This window comes from Scardinius erythrophthalmus (genome assembly GCF_964197995.2).
Source record: "Scardinius erythrophthalmus genome assembly, chromosome: 15".
Classification (NCBI taxonomy): Eukaryota; Metazoa; Chordata; class Actinopteri; order Cypriniformes; family Leuciscidae; genus Scardinius; species Scardinius erythrophthalmus.
The window spans coordinates 42,262,498-42,284,997 of record NC_138235.1 but is presented as its reverse complement, the minus strand read 5'-3'; the positions used below and the strand labels follow the sequence as shown (position 1 = coordinate 42,284,997).

The following is a 22,500-nucleotide window of genomic DNA, read 5'->3' as shown; positions in this document are numbered from 1 at the left end:
GGTTAACCCTAACCTGAGGGATTGAGGGGATCGAGGGGTTTAAGGGGATCGAGGGGATCGAGGAGATTGAGGGGTTCGAGGAGTTTAAGAGGATCAAGGAATGCGAGGGGATCGAGGAGATTGAGGGGTTCGAGGAGTTTAAGAGGATCAAGGAATGCGAGGGGATCGAGGAGATTGAGGGGTTTAAGGGGATCGAGGAGATTAAGGGGATCGAGGAGTTTAAGAGGATCAAGGAATGCGAGGGGATCGAGGAGATTGAGGGGTTTAAGGGGATCGAGGAGATTAAGGGGATCGAGGGATGCGAGGGGATCGAGGAGATTGAGGGGTTTAAGGGGATCGAGGAGATTAAGGGGATCGAGGAGTTTAAGAGGATCAAGGAATGCGAGGGGATCGAGGAGATTGAGGGGTTTAAGGGGATCGAGGAGATTAAGGGGATCGAGGAGTTTAAGAGGATCAAGGGATGCGAGGGGATCGAGGAGATTGAGGGGTTTAAGGGGATCGAGGAGTTTAAGAGGATCAAGGGATGCGAGGGGATCGAGGAGATTGAGGGGTTTAAGGGGATCGAGGAGTTTAAGAGGATCAAGGGATGCGAGGGGATCGAGGAGATTGAGGGGTTTAAGGGGATCGAGGAGATTAAGGGGATCGAGGAGTTTAAGAGGATCAAGGAATGCGAGGGGATCGAGGAGATTGAGGGGTTTAAGGGGATCGAGGAGATTAAGGGGATCGAGGAGTTTAAGAGGATCAAGGGATGCGAGGGGATCGAGGAGATTGAGGGGTTTAAGGGGATCGAGGAGTTTAAGAGGATCAAGGGATGCGAGGGGATCGAGGAGATTGAGGGGTTTAAGGGGATCGAGGAGTTTAAGAGGATCAAGGAATGCGAGGGGATCGAGGAGATTGAGGGGTTTAAGGGGATCGAGGAGTTTAAGAGGATCAAGGGATGCGAGGGGATCGAGGAGATTGAGGGGTTTAAGGGGATCGAGGAGTTTAAGAGGATCAAGGGATGCGAGGGGATCGAGGAGATTGAGGGGTTTAAGGGGATCGAGGAGATTAAGGGGATCGAGGAGTTTAAGAGGATCAAGGAATGCGAGGGGATCAAGGAGATTGAGGGGTTTAAGGGGATCGAGGAGATTAAGGGGATCGAGGAGTTTAAGAGGATCAAGGGATGTGAGGGGATCGAGGAGATTGAGGGGTTTAAGGGGATCGAGGAGTTTAAGAGGATCAAGGGATGCGAGGGGATCGAGGAGATTGAGGGGTTTAAGGGGATCGAGGAGTTTAAGAGGATCAAGGGATGCGAGGGGATCGAGGAGATTGAGGGGTTTAAGGGGATCGAGGAGTTTAAGAGGATCAAGGGATCGAGGAGATTGAGGGTTTTGAGGAGTTTAAGAGGATCAAGGAATGCGAGGGGATCGAGGAGATTGAGGGGTTTAAGGGTATCGAGGAGTTTAAGAGGATCAAGGCATGCGAGGGGATCAAGGGGATTGAGGAGTTTAAGGGGATCGAGGAGATTGAGGGGTTTGAGGAGTTTAAGAGGATCAAGGAATGCAAGGGGATCGAGGGGTTTAAGGGGATCGAGGAGTTTAAGAGGATCAAGGGATGCGAGGGGATCGAGGAGATTGAGGAGTTTAAGGGGATCGAGGAGATTTAGGGGTTCGAGGAGTTTAAGAGGATCAAGGAATGCGAGGGGATCGCGGGGATCGAGGGGTTTAAGGGGATCGAGGAGATTGGGGGATTCGAGGGAATCGATGAGTTTAAGACGATCAAGGGATACAAGGGGATCGAGGGGATCGAGGAGATCGAGGGGATCAATGGCTCTGAGCCCGGAATTAGCCCAAACCCCGAGTATTTCCCCGTATCCTGAGAACAGGAACCAGCCGAAAGTGAGGAACGGGGCGGCGGAGGAATGCAGAAAACTGTGGAGGTAACTAGGTGAGTCAGTCGCGTGTGTATATACCTCCTCTCGGGCTCATTAGATAAACCGTTTGAACGTGCTCATCCCGAACTTTGTTTCTAAAAAAGTTTTTGGAATTCAAGTTTGATCTCTCGAGATGCAGACATGTAAGAGGCTGACGATTAGCTGAACATATACTAGTTTAATGTTAGTAACACTTAGCCTACATTTTAAAACCTTTATTTGAATATGCCAACATGATACCTCGTCCTACAATATTTTTATTAATAAATCACAGACAGAGACCACTGCCCTATCAGCCAATCGCTGTGGTCATAGTTAGTAAGCATGATGACATCATCCATAGCAACGAAGTCAGCCCCGCCCTTTCTCTTAGCTTAAGACTTCCCTCTTACCGCACCTCAGTAAGAGTTGGTCTCAGCAGATTTGTGAAGAGGTTTTAAGAGAAAACTTTTAATTAAGAACTTTTACTGCTATTTAGGAGAACTCTTAGTGGTAAGATAAAATGTTTTGTGAATACGGCCCCAGATCATTCAGAGTTAACAGTTCACTGACTGGTCATTGTGTGTGTGTGTGTGTGTGTGTGTGTGTGTGTGTGTGTGTGTGTGTGTGTGTGTGTGTGTGTGTGTGTGTGTGTGTGTGTGTGTGTGTGTGTGTGATGATGACGATGATGATGATGATGATTATCTTCATCAGCTGGTACTGCAAGAATGTTAACAGAGCTGAAGCAGAACATTTACTAAGACAAGAGGTGAAGAAGCTCATCCATCCATCATCACAAATTGATCCATCATCATCATCATCATCATCTGTCGTGTGTGTGTGTGTGTGTGTGTGTGTGTGTGTGTGTGTTTCAGGGGAAGGACGGAGGGTTTGTGGTCAGAAGCTCCACTCAGCCCAGCGGATACACAGTGTCAGTTTACACACAGAGGTAAAGAAGCATCAGTGCACTAACCGATCCCCTGAATGATTCCCTGATTGATCCACTGAATGATTCCCTGATTGATTGATCAGTTCAGGTAAAGGCGAGGTGAGGCACTACCAGATAAAGCAGACAGACACAGCTCAGTTCTACTTGGCAGAGAATCACGTGTTCAGCTCTGTTCCTGAACTCATCAACTACCACAAGTATAACGCAGCAGGTACTTGAGTAAATTCTGCTGGACTCTGTCCTGTGCTTCTGTTGTGATCCAGTGAGCTGAATATCTGCTGTGTGTGATCAGGGCTGGTGGCCAGACTGCGGTATCCCATCGGGCCAAAGGGCCAATGCCTGCCGGCTACAGCGGGCTTCAGTTCAGGTCAGACACACTGACTGATCTTCTGAGTGACGATCGCAACACTTTCATAACCAGCTTTATGGACCCTTTTCACAGTTACACCTTAGTGTTACAGATAAACATGTGGTTTCCTGTCTAAGTGCGCAGATCTTCACCTAAGGATCTGGTATTTGGACTAAACGGCCACATCACATGTTGAAAGTTCTCCTTGATGTGCAGATAAATGGGAGATCAACCCGTCGGAGCTGACCTTCATGAAGGAGCTGGGCTGTGGCCAGTTTGGAGTGGTGCGACTGGGAAAGTGGAGGGCACAGCTTAAAGTGGCCATTAAAACCGTCAATGAAGGAGCCATGAGTGAAGATGATTTCATAGAGGAAGCCAAGATCATGACGTAAGACACATGCTGAATGAGTGGAAAGTTGCTGTGAAGCTGGAAAATGTGGTGGGTGGGCAGATGTGTGTGTGTGTGTGTGAGAGAGACGTCACAGCAGATCCACTTCCTGCGCGGTGAGCGCTAGATTCTTATCAGTCCTTCATTCAGTGTCTGTTTCTTTTTTAACCTTCTCTGCGTGTCACTTAGATGCTTCTGGAAGAACCTGGAGGTGTGTGACGGAAACACACACTCATTCTGCTGGCTTTACACTGCAGAAAATCTTGTTTTCCAGCACAAATATCTAAACATTCTTAAATCAAGACACATTTACTGGAAAAGCAAAATGACTGAAGATATTAAGTCTTGTTTATTAAAAAAAAAAATTATCAAAATTAAGTGACAAGAACAAAGAACAAATATTAAAACAAGAACAAATATCTGCCAGTGGAGTCTGAACAATAATCTTGTTTCCCTTTGAATTAAGTTTGTCTTTCTGACCCAGTGGCAGACATTAGTTCTTGTTTTAAGCACAAACACTCTTAGTTTAGAAGTAGAGATTGAATTGAGATGTTTGTTGTAGTCTTTCTCTTCCTCAGTGATTCCCATCCGGCAGTGCTTGGAAAGATTTTTGGTTTTGCTTTGTTTAGCCCATAAAACAAAATGAGTTGCCTTGAGATAAACTTGTCTAGACAGATAGACAGACAGACAGACAGACAGACAGACAGACAGACGGGTAGATGATCTCTGTATGTGTAGCACTGGTTCAGTTGTCTCATGACTCTGTGACGTGTGTGTTTGCAGGCGTCTCTGTCACCCTAAGCTGGTCCAGCTGTACGGTGTGTGTGTGTCTCAGAGGCCCATCTGCATCGTGACGGAGTTCATGGAGAACGGCTGTTTGCTTCACTTCCTGCGGCAGCACAGCAAGACTCTGGGGCGCGTCCAGATGCTCTTCATGTGTCAGGACGTCTGTGAAGGGATGGAGTACCTGGAACAAAACAACTTCATACACAGAGACCTGGTCAGAATCAAACTGAACACTGGCAGGATGAATGGATGGATGGATGGATGGATAGATAGATTTCAAAGATCATATTCAAGAAAAGGGTCACATATAACTTCATTTCATGTTTGTGTGTGTGTGTGTGTGTGTGTGTGTGTGTGTGTGTGTGTGTGTGTGTGTGTGTGTGTGTGTGTGTGTGTGTGTGTGTGTGTGTGTGTGTGTGTGTTGCAGGCCGCACGGAACTGCCTGGTGAACGAGAGGAACGTTGTGAAGGTGTGTGACTTCGGCATGACCAGGTCAGAGAACTTTCGCTGTCTCTTCATCTTCATCTACACACACACTGCTCACACCTCTCACACTGTTCATACTACACACACAGTGACTGAGAGTAGTGTGTGAATACGCACCGTTTGTTTTGAAGAAAACTCATCCTGACGCCACAGGTCTCTGTGTTTTCTTCATCCAAAAACATCATGTCATGTTTTGGTTGCATGTAGTTCTCTTTCATAGGTTCACTCGACGCTGCATAGCGATGATGCAATGGGAACGCCTTAGGGCAGTGCTGATTGTCTGAACCCGTATAGAATCAATTCAGTTCATTGGCTGATGGCGCGGGCGCCTCCTCAGCAGCGCTACGTCACTCACTCTTATACAGTGAACGCGCCATCAGCTCCTCCGATTTTCTTCATCAGAAGAAGCGATTTATCAGGCCCGTGCTAGGTAGCAGTCTTCATTCGGAGTTTTCGTCTTCGTGCTTCAGCGGGCTGCATTCTGTGGAACTTCTCATTCTCTTTTCGGTGATGGATTTGCATCGTTGCCAGCATTCTTCATTGCTAGCAAAGACCCGCACAGTAAGTAAGTAAAATGTCTCGGCTTATCACATGCTTGCGAGGCTTTTTTTGGCGCATCTAGCTGCAAGTCTTGTGAGAATTTTAGGCTTAAAACTGTCCGCGCGAGGCTTGCTTTGATAAAGATCCGCCCGCTCTCCCCCGACGGTCTTCTGTCAGTGATGAAGACGAGGCCCTTCATTAAGCCGAGGCCTGGGGATCGGACGTCAAGCTCGAGGCGTTAGAGAGCGAGCAGGCCTGCTATTCCCTCTCTCACTCTCTCTCGCCCGAGTCTCCGGTGGAGGATCTCTGAGGATCTCGGGGCCGCGGCCGACGCTCTCCCCCCCAGTGGCCAGGAAGGGTTAGCGTAAGAACTTAGGAGCTGAACGTTTTCTGAGTGGTCAATCCACTTCACAGCCCTTAAGAAAGCTGCCATTTTTCAGCGATCTTCACGTTGAGATTTCTAGATTTCTAGACTTCATGGTTGGGCACACCATGGCAGGTTTGGGGGCTGTTGAGTGCCACCTATGGCTAAATCTCACCGAAATCCGCGAAAATGAGAAGGTCTTCCTACTGGATGCCCCTATCTCCCAGTCAGGTTTGTTTGGAGAGGCAGTCAACTCAGTGGTCGACAAATTCCGAACTGCTAAGACGCAATTGGCTGCCCTTAAGCAGTTTTGGCCTAGGAGGGCTCGCGAACCTCCCACGCCCCGGCGCCCTAGAAGCTTCTTTTCTGCAGCAAGAAGTGACGTCCCTCCTCCTGAATGGAGCGATAGAGGAGGTTCCTCATTCGGATTTGGACCGCAGCTTCTTTAGCCGCTACTTTCTTGTCCCAAAGAAGAACGGGGGTCTGCGCCCCTATTGGACCTGTGTCACCTGAATTTTCGAATGTGAACTACGGACGGGGCCTGCGCCAAAGAAATTTACCATCCAATAATTTTGTTTTCATTTTCTGGTCTATTAATTAAGAAATATCATTGTGATATCATCTCACCTTCCGAGTCTTTCTGGTAGAACTATCCTGCCGCAGATTCGAACAGGGGTCTCGGCCTTAAAGTGTAAGTTGCAGGTTAAATTTTTCACGAAGATAATGCAATGTGTTTATTAAACATAAAGATAAGAACCGCCCACCATTGTTTTTTATACCAAAATGCTGATATAATATGAAAAGTTGGCACTTTTAACTGTGGTTTTAACCGCTCCCGCTACCTTCCACTAGATGGGGCGTGACGTCATATGAGGAACTCACTAGTAGAGTTACCGTACGCTTGCAGCTATATGCCTTACATAACTGCAGAAAAGTTGGTTGTATGTTTTATTTGATAAAAAAAATATGGATAAAATAACTCCACTGTAAACATACTCGTGTGTGCTGACTTCAAGGGGACCGTGATCCTGCCTGAAATGAGAATAAGCTATTCGCAAAACTAACGGGTTCAGGCACGTCAGATCAGCCGGTCGCAGGTCGAGCTGTTCCACTAAACTCCAAAACGCGTTCACCTCACGGCAGCACACACTCTCCACTGCTGATAGCCCACACAAACACAGTGATGGGGACATCGATCTCTCTTTTTCTTTTCTGACAATAAACATCGCTAATTAAATCGTGAGAAATTGATAAGGCGTGGATTGAGGAAGGGTATTACATGACGTTTGAGGCGGCGATGAGACTAGCGATTGATGCCTGTGCAGTGTGTGCATCTCTACAGCTCTGATTTGGACTGACTTACTGTAAGTAAATAATGTATTCAGTTCAGTCGTTGTCCCTCCTTGCTATTCTACATGACGGTAATATTTTGAAAAGACTTGCTTGTTCCGTTATATTATCCGGGTTAAGTTTGCACCAGGCTAGACTATAAGGTAGCTTACGTTACTCACCAGGACACTTGGCCAACCCTCTACTAATTCTCCTCACACCAAGCATTAATAACTCATTGAGTGCCATGGCTGCCCTCTCTCACGCCTGACCAGTTAAAAACTGTAGGGCTGTGGTCCATAAAGAATTTGATGGTTTCCCACATCCTCAGTCGTTCTCCAAATAGCCATAATACAGTAAGAATCTAGCAGAGTATGGGTTGCGAGTTCCTCTTGTGACGTCATCACCCAGTAACTGAAAAAACACGCTACCGTTGAAGAAACCCCAATAAATGTTATTTTAACGCATTTTAAGACAGAAATAATTAAATATATACATATAGAGCACTTTAATTTACACATTAATTGACTGTGGTGGTTAACCTGCAACTTACACTTTAACTCCTTCTCTGCAGACCATTTTCCTGGGTGTCTAACTCGATTCTCTCTCGATTCAGGCTTGTCTGGCCCCTGCTCGAGTTTCCAGTCTCCGTGCGTGCTTGGCCCGTTTCAGGCTTGGCCATCATGTTGCGTTGGGCGTATGTCGCAGGCTTTTGGGGCTCATGGCAGCAGCCTCTCCAGTGCTGCCCTTGGGTCTCCTTCATATGAGACCATTCCTGTGTTGGATAAAACTCGAACTTGATCTGCTTTCTGTCTGCCAAGAGTGTAGCGCAGATGCCTTTGTGGTCTTCGGAGGTGGAAAGACTCCTCCTTTTTACTTCAAGGGGTCAAGATGGGCGTAGTCTGCCGTCACCAGGTTGTCACGACGGACGTCTCTTTGACTGGTTGGGGTGTGGTCTTCAAGGGCAGACCAGCGTGCGGTGTTTGGACGGGCGAGCTTCTCTCGTGGCACATAAATTGCCTCGAGTTGCAAGCCGTCTCTCTGGCCCTGGATCATTTTCTCCCGGCCCTGATGGGCTGTCATGTCATTGTCAGGACGGACAACATGGCAGTTGTGTCCCACATAAATCAACCGGGAGGCTCGCGGTCACGCACCCTGGACAGGCATGTGCGCCGCCTCCGGTCAAGCTAATCCCTACAGTCCTTTGCAGAGTGAGGGAGTGTGGGATCCGCCTCCCTCTAGTAGCCCCATTCTGGGCATCCCAGGCGTGGTTCTCGGAGCTGAGCTCCCTGGTGGAGGGGTCCCCTTGGCGGATTCCAATCAGGTGAGACCTGTTTTATCAGCATCAGGGCAGGATTTGCCATCCTCGACCTGAGATATGGAGGCTGTGGGTGTGGCCAATCAGAGGTAATTGCTAGTGACAGTGGCGTCTGGTCTTCCCGCTAATGTTCGGGAGACCTTTGATAACGCTTGTACGCCTTCTACTAGACGGCTATATTTTTCTAAGTGGAAGATCTTTGAGTCTTAGTGTTCGGCTCATGCAGTGGACCCAGTCAGCTGCCCGGTCGGTTCAGTGCTGGAATTCCTGCAGGATAAGTTTGTGGCTGGAGCGGCTGCAACTATCTTGAGAGTTTAAGTTGTGGATATCGCCACCCATCGGGATTCAGACGAGGTCCCCCTAGGTAGACACCGTCTGGTCTCTTCGTTTATGCGTGGAGTTAGACGCTTGAGGCCTCCACGGCCTTTTTGTGTCCCCACCTGGGATTTATCGGTTGTTTTGGAAGGGCTATTGGAGCCTCCCTTTGAACCCTTGGAGTCAGCTCCGGACCGGATTCTGACTCTCAAGGTGACGCTTTTATTAGCATCGGCCTCTCTCAAGCGCGTGGGGGATCTGCAGGCTCTTTCTGTGAGTGAGCTTTGCATGGAGTTTGCCCCGGGTCTGGTGAAAGTGTTCCAATGACCTACACTGCAAAAAATTATGTTCTTCCTCAGTGTTTCTGTCTTTTTTTTCCCAGCACAAACATCTAATCCTCCTTCACTCCTCCGGCAGGTACGTGCTGGACAACCAGTACACCAGCTCCATGGGCTCCAGGTTCCCCGTCAAATGGTCTCCGCCTGAAGTCCTGCACTTCAACAAGTTCAGCAGCAAGTCAGATGTCTGGTCCTTCGGTGAGGCCTAGGGTCAAAAGTCGTGTGTGTTGTGACAGTGTGTGTGTGTTATCCAGGTGTTGAGCATGTGTGCTGTGTGTGTGTGAGCAGGTGTGCTGGTGTGGGAGGTGTTCTCGGAGGGCCGGAGCCCGTTCGAGAACCGCTCGAATGTGGAGGTGGTGGAGGAGGTGACGCAGGGAGGGCGTCTGTACAGGCCTCACCGCGCGTCAGGAAACATCTACAACATCATGTACCGCTGCTGGCACGAGGTTAGACACACACACACTTCCTTATGGCTGGAATACACCACACCCGATAGACTCAGACTTCAGAGTTCTGAGTTCAGAGTTCTGACTTCAGAGTTCTGAATTCTATTCAGTTGGAGGAGATCAGACATGTTAGATACTCTCAGTTTGATGCCAAGTGTTTTAGGGTGTATTCACAACTGTCTTGTTCGATTGAATCGAATTCAAGTTGGTTTCCCCCCTTGGTTTCCCCCCTCGGATCAGCAATCACACTCGGACCAAACACCCGTACCGAGACCCGGCTGAAGAGGTGGTCTCAGTCCGGTTCCAAACCAACTCTGGTACGGTCCGTTTAAGGTGTGAACATGACCCGACCCAGTTGCAGAAAACACTGGGGATGCGGGGAAAAAATCGATGCATATATATATATATATATATATATTAGGGGTGTAACGATTCGTTTTAACAACGATTCGATTCGTATCGCGATTCGTGGTTGTCGATACGATTCAAGGACGATATTGGTTCATTTAGAACTATACGATCCGAAACGATTTAGTGACTTGAAATCGATTCAGTGACTTTTAAGCCAAAAATTCTTGTAAGGGAATCAGGTATCAATTAATTATGGATATAAACAAACAAGTAAACAACAATTAATGTCAAATGCATTCACATTTTATTTGAATAAAGTAGGACTGCACGATTATGACAAAAATCATAATTGTCGATTATTCCCTTGATATTGTAATTGTGATGTTTTGAATAGTTTGGCCATGGGACCCACATTTCCCCATGGTCATCAAGCCGCGACCCACCTCTTTAGGAATTATATAGGCCTATTATAATACATTTGTTTACACAAAAATTGTTGACACACAAGTTCTGTCTCCCTTAACATACAAAAAAAAAGTGTAAGAATATGACAAATACTGATAAATAGTAGGCACTGTGAGGTTAAGCTATAAAATAGCAGTCCCAAACTAGTTTTTGTTAATACAGTCTTGGTATGAGCCACCACAGTCATATAAAAATATACAAAATAACCACTAAGTGGCATTTTGTTATGGAAACAACAACAATTAGGCTACCATGGTGATACACAATACTTAGAAGAACTTAACTTAACTTACTTATTTACGACGTTGCATGCTCGTATTTCTTTTGCGCTTTAGTGAAGTGATACAGCGCGCGCCGGCGCATTTGCGCGTGCAACTGAAGAGTGCGCGCTCCTGCAGTATAGCGGCTGAGAGGACAGGAGAGTCCGTTCTTCTGAGGTGAGAGACTTTGCGCTGCTTGTTGTCTTTGCGCTGCTGCTGGCGCGTCACGCATGGCGATGACGTCACAGATAGGCAGACTGAATCGAGTAACGTTTAACGCCTTTATCATTAAAAGTGCTAAGAAAAAACATCCATATAAAGTCTGACGTGCTTAAATCCAATGCGTTATTTCCTTGTATCGATACAATTGATTTATTGCCTTTTAAAACAATATTAGATCGATATATGTCGTCCGGAAGGCCAACTTGCCGAGCACAGATCGATGTAGTTGGATCATAGGAATATAAATCGATACATCGATGTAGTTGATGAATCGTTACACCCCTAATATATATATATATATATATATATATATCGTGATTCTATTTTTTACCGATTTTAATCGATTCACATATTTCAAAAATCGATTTTCTAAAATGTTACACTTCTTAAATTTAACAGTTACTTAAAGTTATTGACGTTAATCACAATAAACTGCGAACAAGGACTCAATGCAGTGTTGTGCTGATGGACACACAGATGAAGAACACACACAGATGAAGAACACACACAGATGAAGAACACACACAGATGAGCCTCTCATGCGATCGTGACTTCAGTTCTTCATCACAGCTACACACACAGTAGTGTCAAACGCACATCGTGTGGACTGTGGAGTATTCGATGTAAACAGAGTTATGTCCTACGCGAACGAAAACAAATGGGAGAAAAGCGGATGTGTAACAGTATATTAGATATCCATGCATTCACTCTTAAGCCCAATTTATACTTCTGCGTCGAACTTACGCCGTAGCTACGTCGTAGGGCTGTGATTGGTCTGCTAGGACCGCTCCCTCGGGTTTCACATGCTCCCTCTGCGGACAACGACGCCTTTGGCGGATTTATACTTCTGCGTTGGACCTACGCCGGCGCCTCTACGCTGTAGGCAACGCATTGGTTTTCATTTATACTTCTGCGTCGTTGTCCGCGTTGACGCGTGCAGAGGGAGCGTGTGAAACCCGAGGGAGCAGTCCTAGCAGACCAATCACAGCGCTTGCGTCCGCGTAGAGTTGACGCGTTGTTACATTTTTGGAGAGGTGCACGTCAGGGTACGCCGAAGGGTACGCGCGCTACACACAGCCTACGGCGTAGCTACAGCGTAAGTTCGACGCAGAAGTATAAATTGGGCTTTAAAGGGACAGCAGCCTCATAAACTGTTGCCATACGTTTCATTAATGTAAATAAAAAACACTCACTGCTTTTGACTAAAACACTTTTTTATTATTATTAGTAATCAATTTATATTTAATTCATTCAGTGAAAACTATAGTGTTTTATTTTTACAATTTCGGTAGTATTTCTTACTACGTTTAATAAACCTATTCTACTGTACCTGAAAAACATAACATTTATTTCATTTGTATATTTTTCTGTAATATTTGTCCAATTGTTTGTCCTTTTCTTCTTTGTTCCTATGTTTAACATAAAAAATAAAATAAAATTGCCTGCCTTGCACACGTTCACATTTAAGTAGGATTTTCCTTTCTTCTAGACCTATTAAACCGTCTACCGCAACCAAATAAGTAACACAAAACAGTCAACTACAATCAAAATGCACGTATCGAATTGAAATTTTATTAAAAATCGAAAATCGATTTTAAATCAAACTGAGACCTCAAGAATCGAATCGTGAGGTAGGCTACCCAAAGATTCCCAGCCCTAATGATCAGCCTGTTTCGGCACTTTCTGCTTTTCCCTGCTTAAAAAGAATTCCTGTCCAGTGAATGGATGAGCTTAGCACACGTGTGGTTTTTGATTTTGGTTTTCTTGCAAAAAGGGCAGTGTGAAAGCGAACCACACCAAACAAAAAATATCAACATTGCATTTGGTCCGGACCAAAGCAAGTGACCTAGCGGACGTTCCTGGTGTGAATATACCCTAAATGCTTCTAAAAGTGGTGTTGTGTGTTCTGTCCGTCACTGACATCATCAGCACTGTGTGTGTGTGTGTGTGTGTGTGTGTGTGTGTGTGTGTGTGTGTGTGTGTTCTCTTACGAGAGGTTCTCTCGTATTGCGTAAGTAGCTTACGCTGCGGGAAAGTCTTCTTTCTCGAGATACTGAAGCCAAAAATTATCCTTAATTTTTAATAATCTTGTCAACGCAGTGCGGCAGCATGCAGACCTAGGGCAGGCTGACTAGCGTGCCCATTGGCTGCCCTGCGGCAACTGCAGCAGCCTATCGCTGAGCCCTTGGCGTGACGTCACGTCCAATGAGCGCGCTTGGCGCGCTTCATGCGTCACAGCCCGCTAAAAGGGGTGTGGCTTAGCGTATATAAGCGAGGCTCAGAGGCTGCTTCACTGGTTTCTGTCTCTTCAGCGAAGCTCTCCGCATCGCTGGACTCTGAGGAAGCCGCCGCCGTTGAAACAAGCGACCAGCACGCCGAGGATATCAGCCTGAGGAAGCCGTCCGTCTTCGCCGCCTTCAGCCTTCCCTGCCTGCTCCGCTATCCAGCGAATTATATCATTTTCTGCTCTGTGTTGTGTGTGTTTGTGTGTTCGCCTACCGCGACACACTGCATCTAAAAGAGCGCGAGACATTTTGCAACAAATTCCTGTGGCTCATCCAGAGCCCCGCTCAGCGACAGGGACCGCCACAAGGGATGTCAGAAACGGACGGTCTCGGGCTATAGCTTCCTTTACGTTACAAGAAAGCTACCCCCCCATCACTGGCTAAAGGAGAGAAGAGTGTTTAGCCCCACCCAGTTTGGACTAACCTCCATTCTCACATATTTCTCAGTCCCCTCCTAAACTCAGGCGACTGGAAATACATATATTGCAGTAACGAGCCTGTTTTTATACACGCACGCCTGCAAACAAACGCTGACGCAAAACATGATGACGCTCGCCCCTTCCTGCGCTCTCCCCCTCTGTTCGAGCCGCGCAAACGCGCCGCTCACAAGGGATGTCAGAAGTAGACGGGCGGGCTTCCTTTACGTTATAAGAAAGCTACCCCGTGTCTCGCTCGCACGCGTCACCGGCCCGGCCACCTCCATTTCTCAGTCCCCTCCTAAGCTCAGGCGACTAGAAATATCTATGTTGCAGTAAACGAGCCTGTTTTGATACACGCTTGCCTGCAAACAAACGATGTCACAGTACATGATGACATCTTCCCGCTCCCTCTCCCTTTGTTCGAGCCGCGCAACTGCGCCGTTCTCAAGGGATATCAGAGCGGACGTCACGAGCACCGGCGAAAAGAGGAAGAGAGAGTGTTCTCGTCCCGCCTGGACCGGATTATCTTCCAATTCTCACATATTTCTCAGTCCCCTCTAAGTTCAGGCGGCTGGAAATACTAATACTGCAGTAAACAAGCCTGTTTTAATACACGCGCGCCTGCAAACAAATGCCGAAACAAAACACGACGCTCTGTCATATGCTCGCGCTAACTGAAAGCTTATGTGTGCCCCTGTGGCTCAGTGGCAGAACATTAGGCTTCCGCGCCAGAGACCCGTGTTCGAATCTGGCTCTGGCGGCAGATAAATAATTTTTTCTGCTGGCTTCTCCGAGCTCGCAGCCAGCTTTCTTACATACAGAAAGCGAACCCGCATCTCGCACCCCCCCCGCTCCGGGATGGTGCTTGAGTATTTATGAGCGTCTAAACATATGAGCCATCAAAGCATTTCGCTCTATCAGTTTCCTATAACGCTGATGGTGTTATAAGTGTAGAAAATGTGCCCACTCCCACGTGCTCACTGCTACACACACACGGTCTCCCCGGTAACGCTCACAGAGCGCACTCTCATAAAGCGGGCACACGCCCCTCGAGTGCTAAGCGTAGAGAATGTGCCCACAATTCTGTGCCCACACCTACCCGCTGCCCGCTCTGCCACTCAGTTACCTCGGGTTACAGGCTCGCGAATCAGAGTGAATCAGGGTTGCATTTCAGCCCTGCAGCCCTGGCTGGCAGCCGAATGGTATCACACAGGAGTGACTATGGGAGTGATCTCACACCGGAAAGTTGTCTCGACAGACGCTTCCAACCAAGGTTGGGGAGCGCTCTTTGAAGGCAGACCGGTCTATGGCCGCTGGTCGGACCAGGAGAATCTCCTACACATAACTGTCTAGAGATGCTCGCGGTCGAGAAATGTCCGCACGGACAATACATCGGTAGTGGCCTTTGTGAATCGCCAGGGCGGTGTCAGATCAAAGACGCTCTGCACCCTGGCGGAACGCCTCCTCGTGTGGGCTCAGCACTCTCTGCGCTCGCTGAGAGCCGCGCATGTGCCTGGCCACCTGAACGAGGGCCCCGACAGACTGTCCAGGGACAACGTTCCCCTTGGGGAGTGGTCTCTACACCCCCAAACAGTCCAGTCACTGTGGCGCCGTTTCGGCGAAGCGAAAGTCGACCTTTTTGCGTCAAAAGACAACGCTCACTGACCAGAGTTCTTTATGAAGAACGAGGACGCGCTGGCCCAGACCTGGCCCAGCGGCCCGCTATATGCTTTTCCCCCGGTCTCTCTGTTGCCTCAGGTCATCAAGAGAGTCAGGGAAGCGCGCCACACAGTGCTCCTCTTAGCCCCATACTGGGAGAACCAAGCTTGGTTCCCGGATCTAATACAGCTGGCAGACTCAGCCCCCTGGCCGATACCGGTGAGGAGAGACCTTCTCTCTCAAGCCCGTGGCTCGATCTGGCATCCCCATCCAGAGCGCTGGTCTCTGCATGCACGGAGCCTCAACGATTACACGCTGATCTGCCAGACGGGGTTATGAACACGATCATGCAATCTAGAGCCCCCTCTACGAGGCGGCTCTACACGTCTAAATGGTCTGTGTTTAACAGATGGTGCACTGCCAAGGGGCTCTATCCACAGACATGTGGGGTATCGCACGTATTGTGTTTCCTTCAAGAGCTTCTGGACGCGGGCAGGTCCCCCTCCACGCTCAAAGTCTATGTTGCGGCCATCTCAGCTTTCACTGACTCAGAGCTGGGCCGCGCATTAGGAAGGAAAGAGTTCGTCACCCGCTTCCTTAGAGGAGCCAGGAGGATGAACCCCCCGCTACCCCCCTCGGTTCCTATGTGGGATCTTTCACTGGTCTTGGAGGCCCTGAAAACGCATCCCTTTGAACCCTTGGAAACTGTGGATATGAAATACCTCACGCTCAAAACCGTTTTTCTGATAGCTCTGTCTTCAGTCAAACGTGTGGGAGACCTTCACGCGTTATCTATTAACGCCGCGTGCCTCGAGTTCGGACCTAACGACTCTAAAGTTATTCTCAAACCGAGGCATGGTTACGTCCCCAAAATATTAGGCACTCCCTTCAGAGCGCAGGTCATTTCTCTCTCAGCCCTGCCAACCCCTGGCAGCGAGGCCGATAGTAATCTCCTCTACCCGGTCAAGGCGCTGAGAAACTACATCACACGCTCCGCCGCTTTCAGGCGCTCGGAGCAGCTTTTTGTTTCGTTTGGAGGGCACACCAAGGGTCTCGCCTCCTCAAAACACAGCCTGTCCAGATGGATAGTGGACGCTATTGCAACTGCTTATGCGTCTAAAGACCTGCAGTGCCCACTGGGCATTCAAATTCACTTCAGTATTGCGTAACCCGCCGTGCTCGCGCCACGAGCTCATTCGCTTCAGCGACAGAAACCAGTGAAGCAGCCTCTGAGCCTCGCTTATATACGCTAAGCCACACCCCTTTTCGCGGGCTGTGACGCATGAAGCGCGCCAAGCGCGCTCATTGGACGTGACGTCACGCCAAGGGCTCAGCGATAGGCTGCTGCAGTTGCCGCAGGGCAGCCAATGGGCACGCTAGTCAGCCTGCCCTAGGTCTGCATGCTGCCGCACTGCGTTGACAAGATTATTAAAAATTAAGGATAATTTTTGGCTTCAGTATCTCGAGAAAGAAGACTTTCCCGCAGCGTAAGCTACTTACGCAATACTCATTCCCTCTTCTAGAGAGAACAGAGGTTACGTTTAGTAACCGATTACGTTTCTTGTTTTCAGAGACCTCACGGACGACCATGTTTCTCTGAGCTACTGCAGGACATCAGACAGATCACTGAAGAGGAGACCGAGACATAAACACACACACTCATTTCGCTCACACACACACACACACACACACACACACACACACACACACACACACACACACACACACACACACACACACACACAAATAAACACTCACACACACAAACACACTCATCTCGCTCACACACACACACACACACACACACACACATATAACACACACACACACACACACACACACACACACACACACACACACACACACACACTCACACTCACTCACACACACACACACACACACACACACACACACACACACACACACACACACACACACACACACACACACACACACACACAAATAAACACTCACACACACAAACACACTCATCTCGCTCACACACACACACACACACACACACACATATAAACACACACACACACACACACACACACACACACACACACACTCACACTCACTCACACACACACACACACACACACACAACATAACTAACATCAGCAGTGAGATATTGAGACGTTTGTGTCACACTGTAAATGTTCTAATGTCTGTAAGCTCACATCAGTAGGGATGCTGTTCAATGTATGAAACAAATTGCTTAATAAACATACTGAACCTTTTTTATTAAAACATTTAGAATGCAGAACGTTTTCTGTGTGTGTGTGTGTGTGTGTGTGTGTGTGTGTGTGTGTGTGTGTGTGTGTGTGTGTGTGTGTGTGACCAGTCTGCAGCTGACCGTTGTGTAGGAGGACCAGGACACCATTACTGTGGATCAACATCAATAAAGTTGATAAATCACTTGTGGGCATTTCATGACACTCACCGGTACGATACAACACTAGTTAGTTGATTAATGGCTCAAAACCCTGCAAATAACAAATAACAAAAAGCGAACACACGACGCATCTTCAAATTATTAATCCACTGTTTAGATTTATTAAATGAAACAATAAAAAAAAATGGATGTGTCTTCTGGGACAGAAAGGCAGCTCTTCCACCTTTTGACCACAAGATGTCGTTAGTGTGCAACGTGTTGAAAAGCTTTGAGTAATGAACCATTTTGTGATACACTCGAGGGGGAAAGCCCCAGTGCTTCATTTCACCATCACTACTGTTTACAAGATGATATTAAACCAATTTACACACTTTGCAAACTTAATTTGCTCATAAATGAGGAGCTCTGGAAAACGCTTCCCTCTCCCCAGCGTTCAGGGAACTGGAGAGAAGCGGCACACACACTTCAAAATGGCACCAGGACAATCAAGACTTCGTAATAAGGGCCCCTTTAAATTCTATTCATTAGCCCTGTCTCTCTAATTAAATCAAAGAAAGCTTAACTGTTCATCTCACTTGATTGTTAAAAATTGTTAAAGCTTGATTCCCAAACTTAATTTTTCCTTATTTCTTCTATAATCCCAATCCTTACATTCAGTAATTGCATGACACAGTCTCCTCAACCTAACATTGTTCACACAATCCATTTGGATGCTTTCCTGTTATTCTGAGAGTGCTATTTCAATGGGAATGAACCTTTATTCTGTAGTAAATGACCTCTTCTTTCCTAGCTATACCTATAGGCTGTGTTTTTTATTACTTTATTCATTAAGCTGTAAAGAAATATTTCCCCTTTTTTTTCAGTGTTCGACTGAACTTGCCATTCTTTTTAAAAACGCTTCTAGAAAATTCTTCACCTCAAATAAAACATTTTCTTTGGCGCGTGTTTTGGTCGTGGCCGCGGCGGGAAGTCGCGTTTTGTGCGTCACGTGTGCGTGCGCGCGAGCGAGAGGTGAGGGCACTCAGGGCAGTGGACGCGCACGTCGGCGTCTGTGTGTGTGTGTGTTTCGCCTCGGCTGCTGTCGGAGGTTTTTCGCGGATAAAGAGGGCGTTGCGCGATCGTCGCTCGCTCGAGTGTGTGCGGAGAGTGCGTGCGAGCGAGGCGTCAGCGCGGGGTTCGCGGAATCTGACACACATTAGGTGAGTTTCAGAGCCTTAGCAAGAAGCTAAATCAAGCTATTGTCTGTGTGCCCGCGCGCACGTGCACGTACATCTATCTTCATATCACCCTATCTATCTATCTATCTATCTATCTATCTATCTATCTATCTATCTGTCTGTCTGTCTGTCTGTCTGTCTATCTGTCTATCTATCTGTGTATGACTGTCTTCTTATTAGTCTGTTGTTCTGTCTCTCTGTCCACTGTCTGTCTCCTTTCTGTCAGATTCTCGTGTGAATAAAGTTCTCGTGTTCTGCTTTGTTTCTCCATCTCGTGTGTGTAGTGTGTGTGTTGTAGTGTGTGTGTGTGGTGTGTGTGTGTGAGAGAGAGATGGTGATGGAGAAGCCGAGCCCCCTGCTCGTAGGACGCGAGTTTGTGCGACAGTACTACACACTCCTGAATAAAGCGCCGGATTACCTGCACAGGTGAGGGGTCAGGGGTCAGAGGTCACACCAGCTGAAGCCAGGCTGATGTCTGATGGGTGTTTGTGTTGAGCAGGTTTTACGGCAGGAACTCCTCGTATGTTCACGGTGGGCTGGATGGCAGTGGGAAACCAGAGGAGGCCGTGTTCGGTCAGGCGGTGAGTCTTCATCTTCATCATCATCATCTTCATCATGATGACCCTATATGATGAAAGTAAACGCACTAAGCCAAATCGTGATGTCTGTTTCACACAAGTATTGATTGACGGATGACATCACATGAGCTCCTCTGTGACGGGACGATCATTAAAGGGATAGTTCACCCACAAATGAGCATTAGTCCATGATTTCCTCTCCCTCAGCTCATCCTAGTGTGTGTGACTCTCCCAGACGGACACCATCACAGAAGGTCCTGCTCCTCCCAGCTCTGGTTTAAAGTCCATGAGAGCATCTCTATCCTTGATGAACTCTCCCATTACTGTGTGTTTTACTGTGGACCGGCTTTGACTCTGTTCTGGATAAAGCACTGTAGAAATACAGCTGACTCGAGAGTGTGTGTGTGTGTGTGTGTGTAGGAGATCCACAAGAAGGTGATGTCGCTGCAGTTCAGCGAGTGCCACACTAAGATCCGTCATGTCGACGCTCACGCCACCCTGGGGGACGGAGTGGTGGTGCAGGTGATGGGGGAGCTGTCCAACAGCGGACGACCCATGAGGAGGTTCATGCAGACCTTCGTCCTCGCCCCTGAGGTGTGTGTGTGTGTGTGTGTAAGACAGGGCTTTAAACGGGCCGGGGGGGGGTCAAAAGTCTCGATTGCCAACAAATGGAAGTTTTATCAGAAAACGAATGAGAAAGAATCACTGAAACCTAGAGAGATCGCAGAACAAACATGATAAAAGTGACTGTTTGCTGGCATTTTTGTTGTTTACTTAAAGGTGACACACATTATGCCCCTTTTCACCAGATGTAATATAAATCTCTGGCGTCCCCAGAGTGTGTGTGTGAGAATTCAGCTCAAAATACCAGATCATTTATTAGAGCTTGTCAAATTTGCCCCTTTTTGGGTATGAGCAAAAATGCGCCGCTTTTAGTGTGTGTCCCTTTAAATGCAAATGAGCTTTAGCTCCGCCTCCGTTCAGAAGAGGGCGGAGTCTTTACACGAGCTTCAGAAACTCCGGCAATAACAGAACAGGCCAATCTCCCTCATCCAGAATCCCAGAATAACCAGTAGCGAGTGCAGCCTTACGGAGAGACTCAGGAAGAGCTTCTGAATGTTAGTGGAGACATTTCTGTAGATGTTGTGGAGTTACACTGATCATCTCATCATCATGTTGAACTTCTCCACAAGTGTCCACAGTTCCTGAGGTCTTTATAAGACAGCGGTGACATGTTCTGGTCAATAGTGTTCAGTGCCTTCAAAGATTGGTAACCCAAGCATCAGTGTTTTACCACAGGCTTACAGTAAGTGATACATTGATCACAATGACATTGACAACATTAGTCACACAGAAATAAAGTGGTTTACTGTAATTTCACAAAAGAAAGAGGACACACTTATTCAGTCGTGTTTACATTAGATTTAGAAAGAATGATCATTTCTACAAACACGCCCTGAGGAGTTCAGCTCCTCTCCCAGTGCAGGGATATTACCAGTCAGAGGCTTTAGTGCTGGATTTTATGGCGTATGCGGAGCTGAATGTGGATATCAGACAGTGCGGTGTAAAGAGACGAGACGTGCCGACAGAGACAATTTAAACATGGCTGTGATCGCCTATGATTTGTCATGTTTACCATGCACTCGCCGCAGTCTCTGATGTGTGTGTGTGTGTGTGTGTGTGTGTGGCAGGGCTCTGCTGTCAACAAGTTCTACGTGCACAATGACATCTTCCGCTATGAAGAGGAGGTGTTCGGAGACTCGGAGGCTGAACTGGGAGGTAAAACCACTAAACCAGCAACACTGGTTCCCATTGAAACACTGAGACGTTCATCAACATGTAATATTCTATAATGTTCCACAGAAGAAAAACTCATTCAGGTGTAATCGACACGAGAGCAAGTCAAAGATCATGTTTGGGTCATCGATCGCTTTAATTCTGCAGTGACGAAGACATTAACCCATTTCCAGATGGAACGTGACATTTCTTTAATTGTCTGTATTTTTAAAGACTGACAGACTCTCATCAGGCGATTGATCATCTCGTGTGGTTTTCCTCTAGTTAAACTAGACACATTATTTTCCCATCTGGATCCCGGATTTGCAATATTCAGAGTTGAATTAAATTAGCAGCTATGGATTATTTTAGTAATCGAGTATTCTACCGATTATTCCATCGATTAATCGAGTAAAAGAATACAATTTTGTGGTAATAAAAATAGATCCAAGTGAACAACAGCCTATAAAATGACTTAAAATAAAAATATATAATAACAAGCAATGATAAGTGGTTCAAATAAAGTATCAAAGTAAGTTTTATTGAACAGCACTGTTAAAATACACCGTGTAGAATAAATGATATAAACATTTACATCATCACGTATTATAACGAATGCCTGCAGAGGCGCCTGCTGTCCACAGTGATTCCAATGTCCACTTCATCTTCAATAATTGGTCACTTCTGTACGATAGAAATGCTGTAATTACTAGAACAAGAACATGTACACGTCAAAACATGCAAACTCAGTGCGAGGGCTTGGACTCTGCACACTAGAGGACGTGAGCTATCCGAGCGGCCATCTTCTAGCAGCTTTACTGGGGAGATTTCTGCATTTTTAAAGACGGGCAGTCTCTCATCAGGCGATTGATCATCTCGTGTGGTTTTCCTCCTCTAGTATTTAAACTAAACCGTATTTTTCCCGCCCAATCTGGATCCCGGTTTTGCAATATTCAGAGAGTTTAATTAAAAGTTCATGTTTTGTTTTGGTTGCATTTGTGAATAGAAATGTAGAGTTGGCATATGATGTCGACCACACTCTCTGTAGGGTCAGTGAGATTATTTGCAGAAGTCTGGCTGTTTCTATCAGGTCACGTGACACAGAAGCTTGAAGTGTGTGTGTGTGTGTGTGTGTAGAGTCTGAGGAAGAGGAGGAGGAGGAGGAGGAAGAGGAGCAGGTGGAGACTCACGCTTCTCCTGAGCCGGTACAGGACCGTCCCAGCAGCCCCTCCTACTACGAGCCGCCCATCCCTGTCAGGTACCCAGCATGCACCTCTTCCACTCACACCTTCTGTCAGGACCCAGCATGCACCTCTTCCACTCGTGTCTGTGGCATTAAATGAATGGCTGCTTTATTGACTGTGTTCAATG

General features: G+C 47.2%; 2 protein-coding genes across 3 annotated transcripts in view; both read left to right on the top strand.

Moving 5' to 3' along the window:
• txk (TXK tyrosine kinase) overlaps positions 1-16,952 on the top strand; it is a 21,953-nt gene extending 5,001 nt beyond the window's left edge. Inside the window, exons 6-15 of the mRNA XM_081386958.1 lie at positions 2,606-2,660; positions 2,767-2,840; positions 2,924-3,051; positions 3,133-3,207; positions 3,406-3,577; positions 4,361-4,577; positions 4,791-4,855; positions 9,133-9,251; positions 9,342-9,499; positions 16,732-16,952. Of these exons, the coding sequence (XP_081243084.1) occupies positions 2,606-2,660; positions 2,767-2,840; positions 2,924-3,051; positions 3,133-3,207; positions 3,406-3,577; positions 4,361-4,577; positions 4,791-4,855; positions 9,133-9,251; positions 9,342-9,499; positions 16,732-16,809 (1,141 nt within the window). The 3' untranslated portion in view covers positions 16,810-16,952. The remainder of the gene's footprint in view (positions 1-2,605; positions 2,661-2,766; positions 2,841-2,923; positions 3,052-3,132; positions 3,208-3,405; positions 3,578-4,360; positions 4,578-4,790; positions 4,856-9,132; positions 9,252-9,341; positions 9,500-16,731) is intronic.
• A 1,523-nt stretch (positions 16,953-18,475) lies between these two features.
• Positions 18,476-22,500, top strand: part of g3bp2b (G3BP stress granule assembly factor 2b) — a 10,938-nt gene continuing 6,913 nt past the window's right edge. Inside the window, exons 1-6 of one of the 2 annotated variants that reach the window (XM_081386959.1) lie at positions 18,476-18,757; positions 19,060-19,201; positions 19,275-19,356; positions 19,774-19,947; positions 21,045-21,132; positions 22,267-22,387. In XM_081386959.1, coding sequence (XP_081243085.1) covers positions 19,107-19,201; positions 19,275-19,356; positions 19,774-19,947; positions 21,045-21,132; positions 22,267-22,387 — 560 coding nt within the window. In that variant the 5' untranslated portion in view covers positions 18,476-18,757; positions 19,060-19,106. The remainder of the gene's footprint in view (positions 18,758-19,059; positions 19,202-19,274; positions 19,357-19,773; positions 19,948-21,044; positions 21,133-22,266; positions 22,388-22,500) is intronic. The other variant, XR_014031719.1, reaches the window with a different exon arrangement.